Genomic DNA, 23,940 nt, shown 5'->3' with positions numbered 1-23,940 from the left:
AGTTCAGCAGAGAGCCACCAAGGTGGTTATTTTAAAATGATGAGCTTGTGACCTCCCTCTTCTCACCTTTCAGCTCCTCTGTATCACCTGTACCTTGTTATAGCCTTGCAGCTCCTCGCAGGATGCGTAGCTTGGAGTTGGGAAGGTATTTTTTATGGCTATTGGTTGAAAACAATGATTGCTGATTTTATAAACTTACAACTTTTATTTCTTTAGGAACTGCAGAAAGAAATTGGGAAACTTTGAGGGCTGTTACAGAAATTCGTATCCTTTTTAATTGCTATAGCTGATTTCATTATAACCCTTTACATGCACAAAATTTTAGTATTTAATATGTAGTCACAGGAGGTCATGCATTTCACTGTAATAGTTTTGATTTGTAATGAAAAAACTGAGAATTGAATGATAAATAGGAGTTTACCCCTGGGACCTCCAAAACTAGAGCACATAAGGACAGTTTGTAATAGATCATTCATTGCCCAGCAAATTTTGTCTCATATCAGACATTCACATTTTCATCTTCAAAACTATTAATTTTTAAAATGTAACATTAAATTTTTTTAGTTTACTTAGTATCTATTTTAGGCCAAACTTTATACAGAGACACACATACTTATACCCTCATATACTTTAACTGAAGCACAAATTAATTAGTATTTAGGTGTATTAGGGAATTTATTAGTTTTTGTCCCATATTCTGAAGAGAAAGTAAACTTCATATACCCTTTACAGATCAGTATTTATGTTGTAGTATGAAATTTACAGTATGTTTCCATCCGTTAACTTACTCTAAGCAAATTTTACAGTAATTTTCTTTGTTACACCTGCTTTGAACATAATATAATTAGACACCCAGCTGTATCTACCAAACTCTTTTTTTTGTTTTTTTACCCTGTCTCTTTAATATCTTGTTTCTAGTAACCTGTCAGACAGTAGGATAAATGTCATGAAGAGTAAATGTCTAAAATTAGGCAATTAAATTTATATAAATAGCTGAAGAGGTGACCTAATTTTCAAAACCAGTAAGTACTCAGTTGTTCTGATGTTGTCAATTACAGATACTCAATGTTCTGCACTTTTGAAAATGGATCATTTATTTAGAGGGCAATTTTAGAGAAGTCTCTTAAAAAATCCTTATTTTTCTAAATATTTATTATTACTTGTGCTCTTTGTTTTTTTGCTATGTTTTTCTTTAACTACTTTAATTCTTCATTTTATTCCTTGTTTCAGTTTCCTTTTTCTTTTTTTGAATCTTTTCAAATGAATCTAACATCCATCTAAGGCCTCATTTTTCTTGTTATTGTTGGTGTTATGTCTGACTGTTTGTATCCTCAGTCTGATCAGATGGTTGCTGTTAGTTGTTGGGCTTTAGTGCAAGTCCAGACAAGATCAGATTCACTTATTTGGATCCATAAAGAAACAATATTCTTTTTCTTCTGTTCAGTTTTAGATAAGAATATTTTTTGTTTGAAAAACAACTGAAAGTGTTTTAAAAAACACTATTAGTACTAACATATTATAGGCAGACTTCTTTAAACTTTCTATACCTCTTGGGCATACACTGCAATGTTAATTTATTTCCATTGTATTACAAATATCGTGTGGCAGTGGCATGTTTAGATGCATTAAAAGCAGTGCTCTGCTTACTCTTGTATCTATTTTATGGTGTAGAAAAAATGTCTGCCCCTTAAAATTTTATATTCCATGACCATATTCCATTTCATGGAGTCTATTAGAAGAGGAGGTGCTCTTCATGTCGGTTTTTGGTATACCTTGAGACATCTCTTAATGCTATTTAATGTAGTGTTTTGTCATGTGGAATATATGGCACACCAATAATTTAAGTAATGATACTAAATCATTTAATAAGTTACTTTTTGCTGATTGTTCCAGTAAGTCTGTATCAGTTAGATCATTACACACATTTAAATTTTTTGTTTAAGTTACAGAAAGAGCACATTTCTTGTAACATAAGAGAATGTAATATAAGTGATAACTGTACATTTTATAGTACGACAACAGATTTCAGAGTTTTCACTCAGTTGTTTTCAGCTCCTTAATGTGCTCTCAAGCAACCCAATTTAGAAGTATTTTTAAGGAGTTTCCGTATTTTAACTATGTACAGTCTAAAGCTTTGGATGATGTAAGTACAAAACGTTAGTTACAGCTGCAAGTAGTACTTTATGGATAAATGTGTAGCATAAATTAAAGTAGTACTTTAATATTTAGAACTTAAAGGGGCTTAGGAAGATACAATATTTCTAGAACTTCTTCTTGGAATAGTTGAGCGGGTGAGCAGGGTTATATTAATCTGTGAGAAGAGACCGGAAGAACTTTTTTAGAATGTTTTTCTTGATTTTAAATATATTCATGTGATATCTTTAATTATATATATAGCTACATGTAGAGATTAGTAATATTTTTTAAAACAATTTTCCTAGAGGAAAATTAAGAAAAGCAGAATTGTAGAGGAGGCCATCCTTTTGGAAAGGTGGTATTTATCTGTCGCCTCTTTTTAGAGGCTGTGCTCTTTCTTCAAAAACCCAAGCTTGCTTTGAAAGCAATAAATCTGAGGAAGACGTATTATAGAGAGTCAGGAAATACAGATCTCAACAGTCTTCAACAGAGCATTTAAAATTTTTTATTCAGCTCATTCTTGTTTTTATTCACCAGGGAGAAATCCCATTGTCATTCATGAAAATATTTTAGTATGTATTTTACATTGGTGTAGCAAAAAATATTGTTTGAATTTCTTATCCACTAGCTAATATTTTACACAGAGAAGATGTTAAGAATTGTGCTTGCATGAGCAGAAAAATCTTATATTTGAAATATCTGGGGAACTATACTTTTACGTTTTTTACTTATATCTATAGTCCTTAGACATTTGTGGTATTTTTCCTTACTTCCAAATGCGTGTTAATTTTCTGCCATGATGTACATCTTATTACTAGTAAATAACCTTTGTTGATTGCTACTGCTGTTGATAATTAATACTTGTAAAATAATCTTGCATGACCGTTTTCTTGCAACTTTCATGAAAGTAAGCCTTGCTTATAGCTATGTTTTTCCATTATTCTAGAAAGAGAGATGTCACTGGGGGCAGTAGTTTTGAGGAGAGAGGAAAAAAAAAGTGTGGCTCATGAATTAGTACTCCTAAATATAAACTTGTTTGTAGAGTATCAGAAAGAACAATTTTTGCTTATCATGTATAAGAAGTACCATGTTAGAAAGGTTGAGAGAAAACAGCATATTAAAAAGATAATGGTCTTGTGTATTTTAATTGTTTGAGTTTGCAGGATTCAACTTGGCAACTTGGTAGCACTTTCTGGTTGCAAGAAATATGGCAAATACTCAACTTGGTATTCTGTGGTTGAAGCACAGTGAATGGTGTATATGATTATTTAACAAAAATCAGGAAAGATTCTATATTCATTCTGTATTGATTTGTGTGAGCACTGGAAAACTAGAAGTGGTAGATGAGGAAACAAAGGTAATTCCTGCAGCTGTTATGTGGAACTGTCAGTGTCACTCATTGCCACAATTATAAATCAGGTCGTAGGTGAGGGCTGCCATTCGCTGAATTTCAAAAAATAAGAATAATAGAATCCATGGGGAGTTGGAAGGGGAGAAAGCAAATGAAGCTGTGCAGGGAGTCTGTTGCACAAATGGAGAGCAGGTGAGTGCCACTGAGGAGGAGAGAGGAGTGTGAGAGGCAAGTGAGGGAATGTGTTACAGACATACCTGGCTTCTGAGATGAGGGAGGAAGGAATGTGAGGGAAGGAAGGAGAAAAGAACAATCATACAAAACCTACTTTCATAATTATTTTAAAACTTAACATTCTATTAAAATTAATGTTTTCAGCAAAGTTTGGATTTTGGATGCATATTTGATTACAGAAGGAAAACATTTAAATTGCATTTTAAGTGCAAAATTAGTATCTCAAATGTGAGCGTACGTTTGGTTGTAGTTGGATATTGTCGGTTATTCTGCATTAATGTCATCTAAGACTAGATATTTGTATTTTTATGTTTGTCACAAAATGGTATGTTTTACTACATAATAGCCTTAAATGAACAGTATCTCTTATATTTCCGTGGTGAATGCACCAAAAAAGACATACTTTCTTCAGCTATTATTTAAAGTTCACATCTAATGCAAAATACTTTAGAGAACTATGTCTGTCAATGAAATAAGCATTTTCTTAGTGTCTTTTTACCCCAATGTATGAATAGATATAATGGATAGCTGCCTTGCATTTACTACTTTGAATTCTTTCCTAGCTTCTTTATACAGATAGGAATTTTGTGATTTGTGCTCCGACTGGCTCTGGAAAAACTGTAATGTTTGAGCTAGCTGTTACCAGATTACTTATGGAAACCCCAATGCCTTGGTTAAATATTAAAATTGTTTACAGTAAGTATTATGCAGCTTTAAACATCTTGGTGACAACAGTAGAAAATGTCATTCTAAGTGTTGAGATTATGAATGAGTGCTTTAATAATCTTGATATGAACTATGTTGAGAAATTTAGGCTTACTTCATTCTTAAAAAAAGATGTTTCTTTTAGAATTTGTTTATTTTCATTACCATAGTAACTATTATTAGTATTTAACAGCATTGCATATTAGTGGCAGTAGTAGCCACTATTGCCTATACAAGAAAAAAGAGAATCCTTCTTGTAAGGAGTTTGTCCTCTAAGCAGGCAAGGTGAACACTATGGGGAGAAGAGGGAAACAAAAGAAACTATCCCGTATTCTCAGTGGCAGAGCCTGAAATCAGGGAGTATCTTTTATATCAGAGCCCATCTGTGGCTCTGAGAAGAGGATCAAATTTTCCACCATCCCCTAACCTGACAAGATTTCACATTAATAGTTGCTTTCTTTCCACTAGTACAAACGCCACAGAGCTGTGCTCTTCATGGGTTTTTATTAATCTATATGAAAATTAATAAAAATACTTGAAGATGGTCACAACTGTGACTATGCTTGTGTCTTTCCTTTCTGGAGAATTGAGTTCCTGTCATGTAAGTCAGATGAGATTTATGAATTCATACTAGTTTTAATTAGTTGATACAGTGTGAAATGTTCATCAGTCTTGCTGTTAGTGGTTAATCTTTACACAAGATTTCAGCCTTACTTGTATTTTTTTCAAATTATAATGAGTCAACATTCTTGTAATAATGATAGTTTTGATGTGGAGTTTGCTATATATTGTTAATAGAGCTTTTATAAACAAGCATGTATTATGGTTTCTCTGTCAGCACGTGGAGGAGGAGCATTTCAGTGTAATACTGTAATATTTTTGATTGCCTTGGCAGAATAGGTGCAAAATGGCCTTACTCTGGTTAGAAATTTCAGTAAAGAAGCAGCTGACAGATGGTGGAATTAGGTTTGCTGACTTCTTCAGGTTGGATGATGATGGAGAAGGGGAAATGTCAGTTTTCCAGAGGTTGGGACAGGGGTGTTAATCAGGTTGTGTACTACAGGAGGGTTCTCCAGGTTTGTCAGCAGCACAGTGTATGTAAATTAGCTTGCAGTAGTCATACCAATTAGAATTCTTTCCCAGTAGCTTTTACATATGCTAGGGATTTGGTAGCCGATGTTTAGGGAGTGATCATTGATTTCTTGCGTTCTGCCCTCATTGCTAGCCAAAGATACTACTTTGAGAATTTCGTGTTCACTTCCTTATAGCTTAATTAGTTCTCTGCAGTTAGTGATTTCCTCTGTTGTGTAGGCCACTGATAGGCTCATGAGGTTTTACACTTCCTGTTGAAGCAGAAGCTGGTTCTTCTAAGCCTCTTTGTCTTGGGGCTCTCTTGTCTGCTGATGGTTGATTTTTTCCAGTGGTCTGTAGCTAGCATATAATGCAATCATAGCCAGACCTATTTTATTGTTGTTATTTTCAGATCATTGATGGATCACTTCTTCTTTCACTTGCATCACTGCATTTTCCATATACATTCCCACCAGTTTAGACTTATATACATTGCTAATGTCAGTCCTTGTAGAGAGTTATTTCTGATTTCTAGAAATCAGCCTCCATCTGAAAAAGTATAGCACATGCCCCCTCAGGAAAAAAAAAAAAAAAAAGAAAGAAAAAGGAAGAAGCTTATTTAGTTTATTTTAAGAGTCTGTTCATCAGTACCAGTGTCGGAACTGCTACCTGTGCTGGTAGCTGCTCTGTATGACAGTGACTACAATTAATTGTACGTTTAGTTGTAAATAGATTTGATTTCCTCTAGGATACGATTTCCTGCTTATAGGTGGTTTCTCATTTATAACCCCCCCTTTTTGTCTAAGTGCAGAGAGCCCAAAGAAATTGTACTCTGAACTGGAGTGAGATTCGCATTTGTATGATCTTTCATTAGAAAGGATGGTCTTCCCTGTGGTTTCTTGTGCCTGTGAGAAAGCCTTTGCCAGATTCTGATAGCCAAGTGATTTTTTTTTTCACATGTGATTTAGAAAAAAATCACAATTATGAGGGAGCGTAAATACATTTAATTCAAGGACTCTGTTTCCAGTTGCTGGTAGGAAGAACTGTGACCCAGAGCTCAAAGCTGATTTATGCATAAGAGATGAGTAGCAAGCCAATTTTGAATTTTGTGGTTTTAGGAGCAAAGCTGAAAATTGAAGAATTAAATTCAGGATAGTGTCTTCAAAATGTAAGCATTTAGCATCTTTAGCGGTGTAGTTGAAGATTTGCTTTTCTTGCTATAACTCTTATAATTTTGTATTATTTTTAGTGGCTCCAATAAAAGCTCTGTGCAGTCAGCGTTTTGATGACTGGAAAGAAAAATTTGGACTCATAGGACTCAGCTGCAAAGAACTGACAGGAGATACTGAGATGGATGATCTATTTGAAATACAGCATGCTCATATTATTATAACTACACCTGTAGGTTTTAATCCAAGTTCTTACAATAATCTAGAATGAACAGTCATAAGTAGTCTAGAAATACATGCTGCTGGGCCTGCCCCTTTTTGTTCATGAGGAGTGAATTTCAGACTAATTTAAAGATCTTTGTCCTTGTCTGAAAACTCCTATGCATACTTCACTGCATATAAACAACAGTTAGCAATATAATAATGTGCCAGATAAACCATACATGGCACAGCTTGAATTCATTTGATTGATTTTATTTAAAGAGATTATCACTTGTAGGCATGTCTCCTTACACTTCTACTTTTAGTATACCTTGTCTTTGTAAACATTTTTCTCCTTTTGTCATTTTTTTTTCTCCTAGGAGAAATGGGATAGCATGACTAGAAGGTGGAGAGACAACTCTATAGTGCAGCTTGTGCGACTGTTTCTCATTGACGAGGTAAAGAAAAATAATAATTTTTAGAAGCTGTTTTTGTTCTTGAAGGTAAAAGGATAATCTCTTCTAATAACCTCTTAGATAGTGCATCAGATATATATTTAACGTATGCATAGGTTGTAACAGAAGAAGTATTTTGCAAATGTTTTAAAATTCTTAATAGGTCCATGTTATAAAGGATGAAAGCCGTGGCGCAACATTAGAAGTTGTAGTCAGTCGGATGAAGACTGTTCAGTCTTCTCTTTTGCGTCTTTCAGAGAGTCATGACACTGTTCCTTCCTTGAGATTTGTAGCTGTTTCTGCAACAATCCCAAATGCTGAAGATGTAAGTTAAAATTCAACTGTATTTTAATTATTATAGTTATATTTTATAAAATTTACCTGGAGTTCTGAATTCAGATTGATAGATAACAAAGTTGTCATTTTGGTACTGCAAGGTGATGGCAGTCAGGTGATGGCAGCTGTGTGATTGATACTAATACAACAAATGACATACAATAATATAGAACTCTTAGCTGAGTATGGACTTGCTTCAGTTTTAGATCTCTGTACGTGATTTTCATTTCTAAGTATAAATCTCAACAGACTAAGATTTCAATCCGAATTATATTCGTCCTGTAGAAAGCAGACCTTCACCTATGGTTTTAATGAAAAAATCAAAGTCAAATGTGTTAACACATTCGAATAACAAAAATAAGTTAATCTTAGGTGAATAATGCAGTTAGAACAGAATATGCTTAAAAGCAGAAATTTATCACTTAAGTTCTACTCTTTTTTTAAGATTGCAGAATGGCTTTCAGATGGTAAGATGCCTGCTGTATGTCTAAAAATAGATGAAGATCACCGACCTGTGAAGCTACGCAAAGTTGTTCTTGGTTTTCCATGCAGTGACAATCAGACAGAATTCAAGTTTGACTTAACTCTTAACTACAAGATAGCTAGTATTATACAAACTTATGCTGAACAAAAACCGGCACTTGTGGTACAACAGCTTTTTTTTTATCACATTTAAACTTGTTTCTTTCTTAGAACAGTTGACTCAAAATATTTTCTTATTTATAGTTTTGTGCAACAAGAAAAGGAGTACAGCAGGCTGCTTCTGTTCTTGCAAAAGATGCTAAATTTCTGTTGAGTATAGAACAGAAACAAAGGTATTTTATTTTAATTGTTATGTGTCTGCTTGCTTTACTGAACTTGCTTTTACACTTTCTGGCAGAAGAGTATCTGCAACAAAGTCATCATCACAATTAGCATTCTTTTTGGTAAATTGACACTCCTCTTGGGGAATTTTATTTGCTTAAAAATTAGTATTTTTCATTGACTTCATAAAGTCTTGCACTGCAAAGATTAAGCATATAAATACTTTCACTGGACGTATTCTTACTAGTGTAAGAAGTTAAGCTCATAAAAAGTCTTTGCAGTATCAGGCACCTTAAATACAGCCGTGACCCATATTACTAGTTAGTGACTATGACCCAATATTACTGTATTGTCCCATCATGGCAGCTGCAGAAACATCTTCCTGATCTTGGATCTTGACCATGTTTTCCTTTGCCTTATGTGAACAAAGCATCTCCATTGCTTTCCTAATTGCCACTTACATTTCTATCAGAAGTATCTAGATCTGCATCTGATTGAGAGCGCTGAATTGTATTTTGTAACTTGGAAAGATGACTGGGCTGAAAGTGCTGTAGCAGCTGCCTCAGAGAATCAGTTTGTTGCCTTTGGAAAGCTGGGAGGGGTAGCTGCTGGAATTATCCAAAGACTGTGTATTTCAAAAGATGTTTTAATATGATGTCCTTTTGATATTCTCACGTAGTTATAAACTAAGTACATATTTAATAGCACAAATGCAGTAGAACTGCAGGAAAATATGGAAAAAATAAATGTACATGTCAAGGAATACTTCTTAGAATCTTTAGTGCGGTAATTGTGCATTTTGAAAACATAGCAGTTCCTGTGCATATTCTGCTTACATTAGTGATTCTGTTTTGGGATTTTAAAGATTTATTATTGTTGTTTTTCTATGTTGGGTAGATTACAGAGATCTGCAAATTCATTGAAAGATTCCAAACTGAGAGGTAAGTATAACCTACTGCTTTTTAGCTCTGTGAATGAATATTTGCTTGAGTAAACTTGAGTAAAATAATGGTTATAGTTATTTCATTATCAGATCTTCTGATGTATGGTGTGGCTTACCATCATGCGGGCATGGAGCTACCTGATAGAAAAATAATAGAAGGAGCTTTTACTGTAGGAGATATACCAGTACTCTGTAAGTAAATTTAATTTAATTTAATTTAAATTCAAGTCAGAATGCTGTTTACGTGGCTTGAGAAGATGGATATTTGTAAGTGGTAAAGTTTCAGATTCTATTATTTATGACTAGCCTTTGGAATTACTTTGTGAAATCCAGAATAATAAAAATATTTTTATGATTCACATGTACTTCTACACTATGAGTCTATATGTACCCTGTCACTAAGGTCCAGAGTACTTTTCTTCTTTTCAGCATAAACAGAGGTCACTCTCTCTCATATATTCTTACAAGGTGGCCATGTTCATTTCCCTTTAGTATTGTTCAGCCAGCATGTTGGAGTGCAGTGCTCTGTTATTGCTGCTTTTCTCAGCTTCACATGATGCTTTCCTTGCTTGTGTCCTTTGTAGCTGCAGCTTCCCTGAAAGTAATCTTTCAGTTTTATGCTTCTTGCATAGGCAAGTTCCTGTGCAAGGTGTTTTATCAGAGACTCCTGATAAATGTTCCGTCTGCTGTTACCTAGAAGAAGGTGTCCGCTTGAGACATGATGGTCTCATCTCATGTAGGCTTTCTCTTTTTCATATAGAAGTTCAAACCCTTTGGAGAACTGTGTAGGTAGTTCATGTAGAACATTGAAAGATTTGTGGATTTTTCATTTCTGTACAGTGATTGTTGTAACTCAATATGAATTTTTAAGGTAGATCCACTTACTACGATGATGGCATGTTTTGCCAGAGTTGTGGTATCCATGATACCATTAAAAGGTTTCATCACCCCTGCCATTAACTATACTTCAGCCGCCCAGAGCTCTGTGTATGACTTTGCCAACTGCTGTGGCATTTCTGAAGTCGCAGGAGACAGTAATTCTGCAATTGCTGTTTGCGAAAAGGACTTTGATACCCTATGCTAGAGCTGAACACAATGTGAATGCATATATGAGCTATCACTAAAAGAATGCCAAGTTGCTTATCAGTTCTCAAGTCATTTGAGATATATAGTTCCTATGAATGTTTCACGGTCATCTGAAATGCTAGAATTATATTTCTGCAACTAAGAGAAAAGTAAAAGTGCATTGTCATACTATGCCTAATTTGTGTATGAGTGTGAAGGGGGTAGGGTTTGAATACAACTTTTACAGGTTTTGCAGAAGAGAAAAATTCTTTGGCCTTGAAAAAGAGCACATGTGTACTTGCAGTGTAAATACGTACATGGACTATGCATCTCTAAGATCTGATTGCACTCATAAGTAACTTGTCTCTGCAACTTTTTGTATGGTTAGGTCATTTCTTTTGTCAAATATTTCTGGTTTACCTACTACCACAATAGGAAAAACAATAGTTCTGTTGAGATTGTATACCTTTAATTTAGGTTGGAGTCTTCTTTCCTGATGTACCCATAACTGATTAATTTCAGTTTTCATTTCAAAAAAAGGAATTGGAATAAAGAAACAGTTCCATCAGTTGACCTGTATAGCTGCCTTTCCATTTTCAGTGCCCAGCACTCCATATATATGTGAACTAAAAAATGAGAGAGAGAATTTGCACATGAACAAATCTGACTGATGTTTTCCGGATGAGAGTGGGTATTGTTAAAGTATTATTATAGTAATAGTGGTGGTTCTGTTTTGGTACCATGAATAGAAACAATGGTAATGATTAAAGACTTAAGAAAAAAATTTTAAAGATACTGATGACTACAAAGCAAGATCAGGCTTTGGCTGATAGATATTCAAGTATCTATCCATGAAGAAATGTGAATAAATCTTACTTCAGAATGTGTTTTATAGTGAAGGTAAGTTGGATTCTGGATTATCTGCAAATATGAAGAAATAGCTAGAATATCTGGGATGTGTTTGATCTTCTTAAAGAATAGTTGATAGTGTCTATACTGATAATCAGATATACTGAAATTGTTATGCAAATATATATCAGTATTCTATGTCTAATTTTGTGTAGCGGAAAGTGCCCTCAATTCCCACTCACTTTGTTGGAAAATAAGAGCTCTTAGCAATGAAAATGAGCCACTTATTTGCTGCTTATTTTAAAATGTTGATAATAGGCAGACATTTTAATGCTGAAAACAATATATTTAATCTTGAAATCAATATACTTTAATTTGATGTAGTTACTACTAGTACCTTAGCTATGGGAGTCAATCTACCTGCACACCTGGTGGTTATAAAATCCACAATGCATTATGTTGGAGGAATGTTCCAGGAGTACAGTGAAACTGATATTCTGCAAATGATTGGGAGAGCAGGAAGGCCTCAAGTAAGTTAATGCTTTTTTTTATGCTGATGCTATGTTAAAGCAGGTCAGTAGAAACTTGACAAAGAAATAGCAATACCAGCCACTTTATTGCAACATTTGGTTTTTACAGTTTTGTTATTTATAGTTAAATTAGTATAGGGTAACATTGTGTTCAAGAAAAAATCTGTTTGCTTTTGCATTGTCATTTGAAAAGCACCACCTCACCCTGCTGTGTAAAAAATCTGAAGATGTTTCTAATATTTGGAGATTACTAATGAGAATTCATTGTTAGTAAATTACTTTTTCTGGTTACGGTTACAAACACTTCACTGTGATCCTCATAAAGAAGTCAGTAAATTTTCAGATCTGTGTTTTTTTCTAGAAATGTCTCTGGTATATATGTGTATAGAGTGCAAATAGGTTGGTGTGGTGAGCGGCTTGATGGTGGGGTTGGAATGCTGAAGTCCTGCTCACTACTCACATGAGTTAGAACTTGCCTTTAAGTTATGCATGCTTTGGCATTCAACAATGATTTAAACATGCATTTTGAGAAAACAGTTTTAGTGCTTTCATGCATTGGTATGTAGTGCATATTCAACTGGAAGTTTCTTGCAGTTTTTTGGGTTTTTTTCAGTTTGACACTACAGCTACAGCAGTTATCATGACTCGTTTGAGTACAAGGGAGAAGTATATACAGATGTTAAGTGGTGCAGATATAATAGAGAGCAGGTAACTAAACAATTTTCCTAAGTACACTATATTGAAGATAGCAATATTTCATAATTTCTAAGAGTGTGGTTTGGGGGTTATTTTGATCTATTTGGGAGAAACTTAAGAATCAAAGGAAAACCAAATCAAGCTATTCAGAAGTAACAGCTTCTGTTTTATCAGATCAGCAGCAAGTCAGAGACCTAAATAAGAAAAGCAGAGAATATTTACATATCTATACATATTTACATATTCATATATATTTACATATCTACATATTTACAATAATGGAGTTGTAGCAGTTTCCTTAGAAATTCATTTTTAAAGAACCGAATTTTGCTTGATACATGAAAAGAACAGGAGACAAAAAGAAGAGCTTATTCAACTTTAGAACATGCACATAGCAGAAATAGGAAAAGACTGCTTGTAGCTGTGGAGTTTTCAACATACTTTCTTATCTGTATTTACAAACTGTATTTTTCTTTAAACAATATTTGAAATAGCAAACTTCTAAGATTTAGATTAGCAGTTCCACTGGTGAGAAAGAGGAAAGAAAATGCATCTTAGAGGAGGCAAAATTTGGGAACTGAACAGGGAATATAATTGTATGTTGCCAGTACAGTGATGGAAAGTGAAAGAAGCCTTATATGTGAGCAGTCACTGAAGATAAAATGAAAGAGATTAAAAGTACCATGTTTTGTTTTGGGTGGATGAAGCAGTAGTACGTGGTAGTAGCCAACAATACACTACCAGTCAGTTCATTTGTAGTAATTAGAGAAATAAAGTTGAGTTTTAAAGCATTCCTATGATACCACATAAATATTAAAATTCAGTGAATAGGTGAGCTGCTTCATATCTACTTCAGTTCATGAAAGCGTAGTATCAGAGATGAACTTCAAACAGTTTTTCTTGTATTTAAACTAATTTCAGTTGATTGGCTTTGCTTGTAAATGAGATCACTCATTTCAGTGAATGAATGAACCGAAGTTTATTCACTTCAAAGGGGTTTTTTCAGTTTAGAATTTGTACTTGTAGATATGCAGATCTTTCTAAAAAATAAACTACATTTTGATAGCAATGTGATGATCAATCTCCAAGTCTAACAACTCATTTATTAACATGTATTTTGTGTCTTTCAGACATGATGATACATATGTTTAGAGAAGATAAAAAAACAACTCTAGGTCATCTTAAACTTAACAAAGAAGGTTATTTGTAGATTCCTGTTGTAAAACTTAAACTGAAAAAGTGCATATTAGAAAGACCCAAAAAAGCAAGAATTGAATCCAAAGCATGTCTTTGAATATGTAGACAACAGAGTTTAGAAAATTCCAGGCTACAGAATTCTCTTGATGTGAACAAAATATCAGTAGAGTCAGATATATAGGAAGGTTAAGATACTAAAGAATAAAACAGGAAATCTATCTCATGTAATCTGGTTAAGGTTTATTTTTTCACATATATTCAACACTGTGCTGTAAGCTGTAAATATGCATAGCTTTGTTTTCTAAATAATCATGAAACAACACAGTTGAAAGAATTATTTTTGATTGCTATATATTAAATCGTAACAACAAATTACATTTTGATTATTTATATATTATTCACTGTATTCTGTTGGCCTCACTGATTAAAGTCAACAGTTTGCAGTAAAGTAACTAAAATTGTTACTTTCAAAAATAGTTTAGTACTTTTTCTATTACTAATTGAAAAATATGCTTACAGTTTGTTTGTTTTCTTGCTAGCTTGCACAGGCATCTTGTTGAACATTTAAATGCAGAAATAGTGCTGCATACCATCACAGATGTCACTGTAGCTTTGGAATGGATACGATCAACATTTTTGTACATTAGAGCATTAAAAAATCCAACTCATTATGGTTTGTTGGTTTTGATTTGATCTAAATTATGACACTAGGCTGTAGTCTACTATATTAGATACACTTTGTTTCTTTTGTTCTAATGGAGTACTGTTTCATTAGAGGTTGAAGATGAAATGTCTAGTGTGATCTGTAACATTTTAAGGAAAGTAATTCCAATTGCATTAATATAAGTAATAAGTGTTTCAGGATGGCATAACTTTAAAAACATGAAGAAGGCATTTAGAGCTTCGTAATTATCCATTTCTTTCCATGTTAGTACACTGGGCCATGTATGAATGCAGTATCAAACCATAATGTAGTGTTCAGCACTGAATATAAAATCTGCTGCTAAGAAGGAACTTTTGCTTAATATTGCATATCTTTACTAAAACAAAGTTTTAATAATCTTAATACTGAAGTCTTCAACTTGAAACAGCATCTTAGTAGCTAGTGTTGATCATACCTTTATCACTGGCCACTTGCCATAAACATGACTATGAAGTCATTAGTAACCTGCTGAGGACTAGTTTTTCAGTCTTATGCGTGGGGCTGGGACATAACACAACTAGTACTTGAACAGATTTTATAACTTAGGTAGTCTCCAGTATTCTAAAATAGGAAAATTTTACATAACATTTTGCAACTTTGTTGATATTTAGCTTTGGAAATAGTATTTACCAGCAAGTTTCTTGCCAACATTTCCACAACGCTTAGGACTCTGGTATGTTATATAGGGGAGCATCTGCAGCTTTTAGCTTTTCACATCTGTTCTAACACACACTACTGTGTGCTTATGTACTTGCACTGTGTATGGCTCTGGATTTGTTGCCAGAATATTAAATGTTTACAAATATTTCACTTTTGGATATTTTGTCAGGCTCCTAAAATGAGCAAATCAATTTTGATAGGTTATAATATTGAGGATGAAGTACATAATTGTATTAGATTAAAAAGTAATTTGTCTCCTCTTGAAGGTTTTTCATCTGGATTGGATAAAGCTGGAATTGAAGCAAAATTACAAGGTCAGTGACTTCTGAGCTTTTTCAGTAAAATGTTACATTTAGGCCAGATTCATTCATACTTTTTCAAATTAAGTGTCTCCATTAATTTCAATGGATTTGTTCATAGAATAAGCACAATCTAGTATGTTATGCTATTGATTTAATTTAATTATTGCTCCGTACTTTTGGAACACTGTCAGTGTATTTTGACTAGTATAAAAATATTTGTTGTATAAAGAAGGAAAAAATGCCTCTACCTACCTCATCTATATATGCATACTCAGAAATAAAACTTAGCACACAGATAACTTTAAATTTGCATGCTTATCATTTTTGCTAATTCTCCTTCCATTCTTTTATCTCATTTGCTTTCATTAATTTGTTTACATACTTTCAAAAAGTCCTGTTTCAGAAATTGTCGTCATCTCTGTGTCATAAATTTCACCTCAAAAACAAATGTTGTAAAACTTTAAACAATTTCACCTTATTCTGAAGCATTTTAAAATTGCAGGATTATAGTATGTGTAGTATATTATAATAAACATCAGATGCAGAAAGAGAACACACTGTCTTTAAATGGTGGATATTTTTGCACACATCATTCACAAATACATAAATAACGTGAAAAAAGTGTCTCAGAGAAGTTCAGGATGTGGCAGATCTTGTCCAGTGATGTATTCAGTGAACTGGAGAATTGGAACAACTCTTAAATTCTGTATTTTTGATAAGTTACAATATGCATATTGTATGGTTTCACTTCAGGCATCTGGACTAGTATGATATGACAATTCCACTCCCTCAGACCATAGCACCTTCTACTAGAGAAATACCTTTTAGTATACTGTTTGTTTGTTACCTGGAAATTTGGCACTTGAAGACTTGAATTACTCATTTTGCTTAGGTGTGTGGAGGGAAGACTTGTAGTTTTTGAACATTTCTATGCATGAAGTATTCCATATAATTTCAAGTCATATCTCAGATGCACTGATTTAGTAGATTCTCTTAAGGATTATTTGCTATGTTAATTCAAAATTCATTTTAAGTGTTGTATATGAATAGCAAATATATAATACAATAACAATGAAATAAGAAGATGCAATTAGATAATAGAAAAGATTGTATGTGCTCTTCAGGTGAATAACAATGTGAGAATGAAGCATCCAAATTTACAGCTACAAAAAGACCAATTGCATTTAGCAGTACCATGTTTTTCTGTTATATTATAAAAATTACTGGAAGATTTTTCTTTTTTGAGACTTGAATAAAACAGTCATTTCATTTAAGTTTTTTTTAATACTATTTTTTAATTGAATACAATTCTGTCAGAAAATACACAGCTGACTAAATAATTTGGGGATCAGTGCCTCTGATGTTCTCAATCTGAAAATAGTATACAACTCTTTTTTTAATTTTTATAATGAATCTAAAATTATAATTCAATATAGGTTTTTCTCAGTTAGTTAGAGCGTGGTACTAATAATGGGAAGGCCGTGGGTTCAATCCCCATATGGGCCACTTGTTTGAGGGTTGGACTGGATGATCTTCAGAGGTCCCTTCCAACCTTATCAATTCTACGATTCTTCAGTGAAAGTCCACAAGTATCCATCCTATTTCTGTAGATTTGTATATTATACCATATGGAACTTAAATATCTGAAGGGGGCCGGGTGCATGAAAACATGGTATAGATTGAGGTATATTCTGAAATTTGTATATGCATTACTTGGATTTCACTACACATTTACTGAATTTTACACAAAAAATAGAACATTCTAAAAAAAAAATATAGAAGCATCTGTGGTTGATACTGGGATTAGTTGAACTATGCTGATGTTATTTTGCATAAGGCATACAAGGACCTGCTTCCAGATATCTCTAACCATATACAGTGCTGCTGAAATCTCCAAATATAAGACACACAAAAACATTTTTTATTGCAGATAAAAAACAAAGTTATTTATCAGTAAGCAAATAAATACAGTTTTTGTGCTCTTTCCATTGTTTTCCATCTCCTTTAGATCAGGACATTTCTATTTTTGGAATGCAGGTTGAAAAGAACGGATGGAGTAAAGCATGTTCTGACCTAAATAAGCTTGTATGGTATAAGGCATGGAAGGCCACTCTTCCAAATGCTTTTAGATGTGGACTGTATTACCTTGAAGTGCTTTGATTTCATAAGCAACCTCTTTTTAAGCTGTTACAGAAACTGTAGCTCACTTCACCTGCACACATGAAATATTTTATAGTAATATATATATTGTTAGTTATGTTTTCCTATATTGCATTTGTGATGTGAATGAGTTCTAGTTGCTATGGGAACTATCACTTTGAGTGCTTTAGCAACTTATGTTTAAATTCTCAACATTGTATTAATGTCACTTTTACCTTTTAATTTCCTTGGTTTTGAAAAAGATAAAAACAAACAAAACACTTTGATCATCCTCATGTAGATAAGCAACACCAGCAGGTAAATAGGTTTACTGCGGTAAACACACACGCAGTTAGTACAGTGCAAAAATACCCAATGAAAGACTCATAAATACCTGTGGATATTTGAAATTTCAACTATTTAAGTGTTACAACTTTAGTAGAAATCTTTTGTATAAATACTGTGAGTTCTCAGGTCTGTCATTTAGAATTTAAATAGCCTATGTTTCTTGGATCTAGTTTCTTTAACTTTATTGCTTGTGCTTTTCTAGAAGAGTTGGGCTGTCTTGTATCAGGTATCTTTGAGGATATGAACTTTCCCCAGAGAGGAAATTGTATTCAACTTAAGTAGGAGCAGGACTGTATTCTATGACCTTTTCTCGAGTTCAGTGGAATTACTCTGGTATATGGTCATTGCAGTTAGATGATGTTGTTCCTGGGTTGCATGTACTAAGAATACTTTTTTTTTTTTTTTCCAAATGGTGGACAGAACTGTGTTTGAAGAACTTAAATGATTTATCATCTTTTGATTTGATTAGGATGGATAAAGCAAATAATTTCAAACCAACAGGTAACTTTTTTTTTTTTAATAAACTATTTTTCAAAAGTGGTGTTGAGATAGCAGCAAACCGCAAAGGGCCACAGCTGTTCTTGTGAACTACTAATGGCAACACATTGATGTAGGAGAGGGCAGGATCTGGGCACAGTCGTGTGCATAGAATATGTGATAAAGTTAATTTAACAAATCATGGAAGTTTTATTCTCTTAACCTTGATCACTGTGCAGATCCTACCTTTTGATGTTGCTGGAAATTTTGTTGCAGATTAGGATAAAAGTGTAGAACATTATCACAGGATAATAGGTCTGTGACACAGTGCAAAGAAGGAGAGGTTTTATCAATACCAGCTCTTCTCTACAATCTGCTGCTAGAAGTGGTTGGCTTCTCAGCAACCACAGTTCACAGTCTGATATATTAGTGTGAATTCATCTTCATTGGAGAAAACTGTAACTGGCACATACTGCTTTCTGCCGCTTTGTGATGGGGTCAGTAATATCTATCAGACAGCTGGGTGCATTAATATCTTCAGTCAATGGTGTTAAATCTCATTGAGCCCTGTAATAAGAAAAAGAATTCTATTTTTGTGACTTAAAATATACACTGAAAAAATATTTGGCTTTTTTTTTTATATATTCTTCTTTTACAGAGACTGGAAGATTAATGGCATGGTATTATATTGCTTTTGATACAGTGAAACAGTTTTTCAAAATTAAAGGAACAGAGACTTTAAATGAACTGGTAATTAACTTTTTAAATACAATTTACATATATCTGATTTTAAAAAGAATCAAAGATATGTTTCAGAAAAGTTAATTTCCTTTAAAGAGCTCAGGCTTTGTTTTTATGAAGTATAAGACTTTAGAAAATATAAATGAATGAATGTAAATGAATTACACACGCAGAAATTTTGAGGCTTTGTACTCAGAGGGCTTTGGATTTCCAAGTTTTTCCTCTGTTACTAAACTTGCTTATGAAGATATAATGATGCTGAGGCAGTTCTGTTTATGTGTAAAATACCCTTTTGTCTTGTGTTATTAATTCAATTTTATTGCAAAAAACAGCTACGTGAAAAGCAGATGTTATTTTTGAATGAACATGATTGTTTTAAGTCATTTTCTTCTGTTCATTACATCACAGGTAATTTGTGCAACTGTATTGTCATAGAACACATTTTGATTTCAAGCAAATACTGTGATAGAATAAAATGGCCATGAAGAAATGGAATATAGCTGTTCTCATATAGCTATCCTTGTTACTAAGGAGTGGTGAAAGCCTAGTGAAATATACAACAAACAAGAAAAACTGTTGCTGCTTGAATTGCATGTCATAAAGTGTTAGCAGTGCAGTTGGTTTTTGATAAGTTCAAGTAGGATAATCATTTAACAGTTTCATGAAAAATCTTTGGTTTTTTATCATATAATGACCTGTATAGGAAGATGAAAGAAAGTTGGTCAGTATTAGGAAGGACTGATTGACCATCTTTTCGTGGTCATAGTGTTGAAATAAGAAAATTTTTTGGCAATGATACTAGAAAAAGTTGGAAGAAATAGTGGAAAAATGACAAAGAAGAAAATAATAAAAAAGTTATATTGTTACAGGTTACAATGATCTCCAGCTGCACAGAATTTCTAGATGTCAAGTTAAGAACAAATGAAAAGAAAACATTGAACTCTCTGAATAGAGATAAAAACAAGATAACTATCAGGTATAAGAGTTAAATACATTGGAAAAAGAAGGTATATTTTTAGCAGTAATTAAAGTGAATGGTGGAAAATTTGTATCTTTTCATATATAGGTTTCCAATGGAAGGGAAGATAAAAACAAGAGAAATGAAAGTAAACTGGTAAATACTATATTATCTTGTTACATTTTATTAAAAAGCAGTCACTTTTGGATGTTGAAGTCCCTGCTGAAATTTCTGTGTTATTGTACAGCAGATCAGATCTTATATTTCATTGTTTTTATTCTGAACTTTGTTTTCTTATAGAAACTTTTATGATGTTACGCTTTGCTTAGGAGTGCTGCTTACATACCAAAGAATAAATATTTATTTTCCAGTCTTATTCAGGCTCAGCTGGGATGCATTCCTATTCAAGACTTTACTTTGACACAAGATACTGGCAAAATATTTAGAAATGGCATAAGAGTTACTAGATGTATGGTAAAATTTAATCCTTTTTTGTACATTTAATAATAAATTACACTTGATTTGATTAATACAAGTTTATCTTATTTTTACAGGGCTAACTGATTTTCTGGCTTCACGTAAAAACAACTTTTCTGCATTACTAAACTCTCTGATTTTAGCTAAGTGTTTCAGATGCAAACTTTGGGAAAATTCGCTACATGTATCTAAACAATTGGAAAAAATTGGTAGGTACCAAAACCAGTGGGAAGCTATAAAGGTGTAATCTGAAACAGGATCAAAACTCATAATTACTATAATTTTTAACTTTTGGGGTGCCTATTTTACATAATTAAATGTCTCTCCCAAATACTCATTTGCCAAAGTTGAGTACCAGCATTGCCAGAATAGTCTGTCATGATCTAGTAGGATAAAAGTAATCCATTTAGTAATTTTCTTCAGGCTTTAAATGTAATTCATGCAGTGTTGTTCTTTTTTTCTTAACGTTTATCTCAGTATTTTGGGTACACTCCACATTTTTATGATTGCGTATCTCTGACCAGACTATGACTTCTTTTATTTCTGAGTTCAGCTTTCCAAGGAGCTGTCACATTAGGTCCAAGTACACATGTGCATGAAAGCCCTTTAATTTGCACTGGCATGAATAGGGAACCTGCAATAGAAATAAATTTACAATGCATGAGGTTCGTAAATACATGAAGACCACAAGTTCCTAATAATGTTTTTCCTATCACTGTGTCTTACTACTAGATGACCTTTTGGCTGAAGTACAGAGTTGTTGTAATTTTTGAAAGGAAATTCAGGAAATTCTGGACCCCTCTGTATTAAAAAACAAACTAAAGTTAAACTTGTTTAAGGTAATAGTGTAGCCTCCCACTTTGATGACTGATCATATCATATCTCATGTTTTCAGAATTCGCTGGGATATTCTTCATATTTCTTTTTTAAAGGCATGCTTTCTCTGTGCAAAACTGTATAGTACAGAGGTCTGCAAATTAATGCAGGCCTAAGCCAGAAAATCCATATGACACAGTACATTACAGACCTACTAGCTCAGGTGCAGAAACTGTACTACCTCATTTATGTGGTGCTACATTTGCACCCATGAGACAGGAGAGAGGACTTTTTAGCTTCTGCGTGGTGCAGTACAGTCTGGTGGAAACCCATTTCCACTACTAGATCAGTGCTGACTTGCACCTAGCAAGGAGTATTTTAGGAGTTTGCCTCATGTTTAGTATCTCTAGGGGGCTAGGAAGAGTAGAATCAACACCGCACTTGCAGTGTAGAGAAGTCCTTTCCTATATATCTCATTCAATGAAATAAATTAAGTTTTAGGTTTTTGTTATTGAAAGTTCTATATACGTCTCTACCCTGATTTGCTTTTTTTGGTATTTTTTCCTATGCTGTCATTACTCTTGCAGAGTACCTTACAAAGAATTACTGATTTTCAGTTTTCCATTTATTCACCTCCGAGGCTTCTTTGAACTGTCTGCTGACAGTTCATTCTCTTTGCTAAGTCAAGTAGTTACTGATTTCCTGCCTGTGTTAAGATGTCTGTCGGATTCTTGAACTTATGTCATGCTGTGGCAACTAAGCTCATTCTGTTTCTTTGGAGTTAGGTGAATTGTTTAAGTTCACAAGGGTGTACTGAAACCATTTAACATATTTAGAAATCTCTATTTTCTAATCACTTTAATATGTTACTGATGGTTTAGTAATCAGTAATCTGGCTTTATTCAGATTGAGGATATCTCTTCCTGCATTTCTACAACTGTTCCCCTTTGTTACTCATGTTCAGTAACAATGATCCCACTTGCTGTTTTATCAGAGACGATTTCTGCTTGCTTGTTCTGACAGACAAGTGATCAGTTGCCATCCATGATTTTATCACCCTCACTACTTGTTCAATTTGATTTTCAGTTCCATTTTTTTTTCTCGAAAAAGGTAGATTAGAAAGTCCTACATCGTATTCCTCTCTTATGCTAGCATATTTTCTTCTTTGGTGGAAACCTTTCTGCCATTTTGGAAACAAAAGAACTACTCTCAGCTTCACTTAAAAGAAAACAAGACAAGAACTCTAGCTGAAGTACCTGCAGAAATAACAAGTGATAGTCATTAGTCTTCAGACTGTTTGCAAATTTGCTTCTAAAAAGTAGAGGGTGGATGGGAAAAGGTGCTTTCTCCAAATCAGACCCAAAAGATGTACAAATATTCTTCAGGAGAGGAGGGGTCTTAACAAGTCTTTTTTGTTTCTCTAAATCATGAAATTCCAGAGTTGAAATGAGTCCTTGCCTGCTAAAACTTATCAGGTTTCTTTAACATGCCCTCTAAGAAGCAAACTAAGAGTCTCTGAAAGGAGTCCCACTTAATTTTCAGACTTCTTTTGTCATTCCTACAGAATTATATACAATGAAGTCACACACCCACTTTAAGTGTTTGTAACTGTCTTTTATCTCAAATTTTTGTAGTCATTGTAGTAGGCTGTAGTTCCAGGTAAAGCAAAGCCTCTTCATACGTGGAGTACTGGCTCTAAATCCTCACTAGAAGCTTGAAAGAAGTAAGAATCATGAAGAGAAGTGAAATTTTGTGTAGCATCTCTGCCAGTCCACTTTCTGGTGTGGCAGATAAAGCCATAGGAAAATATTTCTACAAAGATTCCTGGAATATTATATTGATAAATGTTGTTTTTTCCCTTGAGTGTATTTTACTATTATTTATCTTAAAAAAATCGGAGATCCACATGAGTTTAACATGTAGTTAAGTAATTCCTAGGGTAGAGTATAAAATTTCTGAGATTAAACAATGCTGTGTGAATGGCATGCGCTTTTTTCATCGTATAGGTTCAGAACACTTGTTTGTTGACTCTTGGGGGTTTTCTTTTGTGACTAAAACCTGCGAAAAATGAATTAGAATCTGTTTTATTTTAGAAACTTATTTAGAAATAAGTTGTCAGTATTGAAGTATTGTTTTCATACTTGGTTGTATTGTACTTGTTTTTACTGTTGGATAAGTAGAGCTAAATATTAAAATATTTAGTAACTGAAAATAAATTTAATGATTTGCTGGGCAAAAAGGTAGAAACAAGCATACCTGTAAGATGATTTCTTCTTTCTTTTTACATTTTATAATGCAGTTGTTGAGAATAATTTGAGATTAGCCATTGTCATTTAACAGCATACAAATTTAAAATTTTCAACAGGTGTATCTCTGTCAAATGCTATGGTAAATGCTGGGCTGACCTCATTTAAAAAAATAGAAGACACAAATGCAAGAGAACTGGAGTTGGTAATTTATTATTTTACAGAAAAACATAAGGAAAATATTGAGTATTAACACTGTTAGTAGCAAATGCAGTATAATTACATATCTGTTATATGACTGTCCACATATGCAGTGCTTTATTTATACTAG

General features: G+C 33.4%; 1 protein-coding gene across 1 annotated transcript in view; it reads left to right on the top strand.

Annotated features, from left to right (window-relative positions):
- HFM1 (helicase for meiosis 1) overlaps positions 1-23,940 on the top strand; it is a 39,707-nt gene that overhangs the window by 4,843 nt on the left and 10,924 nt on the right. The window contains exons 5-25 of the mRNA XM_062580997.1: positions 217-264; positions 2,073-2,143; positions 4,285-4,417; positions 6,747-6,898; positions 7,248-7,325; positions 7,486-7,647; positions 8,104-8,304; positions 8,385-8,473; positions 9,360-9,403; positions 9,496-9,597; positions 11,704-11,849; positions 12,463-12,557; positions 14,282-14,415; positions 15,372-15,419; positions 18,315-18,395; positions 19,030-19,121; positions 19,982-20,088; positions 20,179-20,226; positions 20,442-20,539; positions 20,625-20,756; positions 23,729-23,814. Coding sequence (XP_062436981.1) covers positions 217-264; positions 2,073-2,143; positions 4,285-4,417; positions 6,747-6,898; positions 7,248-7,325; positions 7,486-7,647; positions 8,104-8,304; positions 8,385-8,473; positions 9,360-9,403; positions 9,496-9,597; positions 11,704-11,849; positions 12,463-12,557; positions 14,282-14,415; positions 15,372-15,419; positions 18,315-18,395; positions 19,030-19,121; positions 19,982-20,088; positions 20,179-20,226; positions 20,442-20,539; positions 20,625-20,756; positions 23,729-23,814 — 2,147 coding nt within the window. The remainder of the gene's footprint in view (positions 1-216; positions 265-2,072; positions 2,144-4,284; positions 4,418-6,746; positions 6,899-7,247; positions 7,326-7,485; positions 7,648-8,103; positions 8,305-8,384; positions 8,474-9,359; positions 9,404-9,495; positions 9,598-11,703; positions 11,850-12,462; positions 12,558-14,281; positions 14,416-15,371; positions 15,420-18,314; positions 18,396-19,029; positions 19,122-19,981; positions 20,089-20,178; positions 20,227-20,441; positions 20,540-20,624; positions 20,757-23,728; positions 23,815-23,940) is intronic.

The sequence above is a fragment of the Rhea pennata genome, chromosome 8 (genome assembly GCF_028389875.1).
Source record: "Rhea pennata isolate bPtePen1 chromosome 8, bPtePen1.pri, whole genome shotgun sequence".
Taxonomy (NCBI): Eukaryota; Metazoa; Chordata; class Aves; order Rheiformes; family Rheidae; genus Rhea; species Rhea pennata.
The sequence above is the reverse complement of the archived record's forward strand: the minus strand, read 5'-3'. Positions and strand labels throughout refer to the sequence as shown.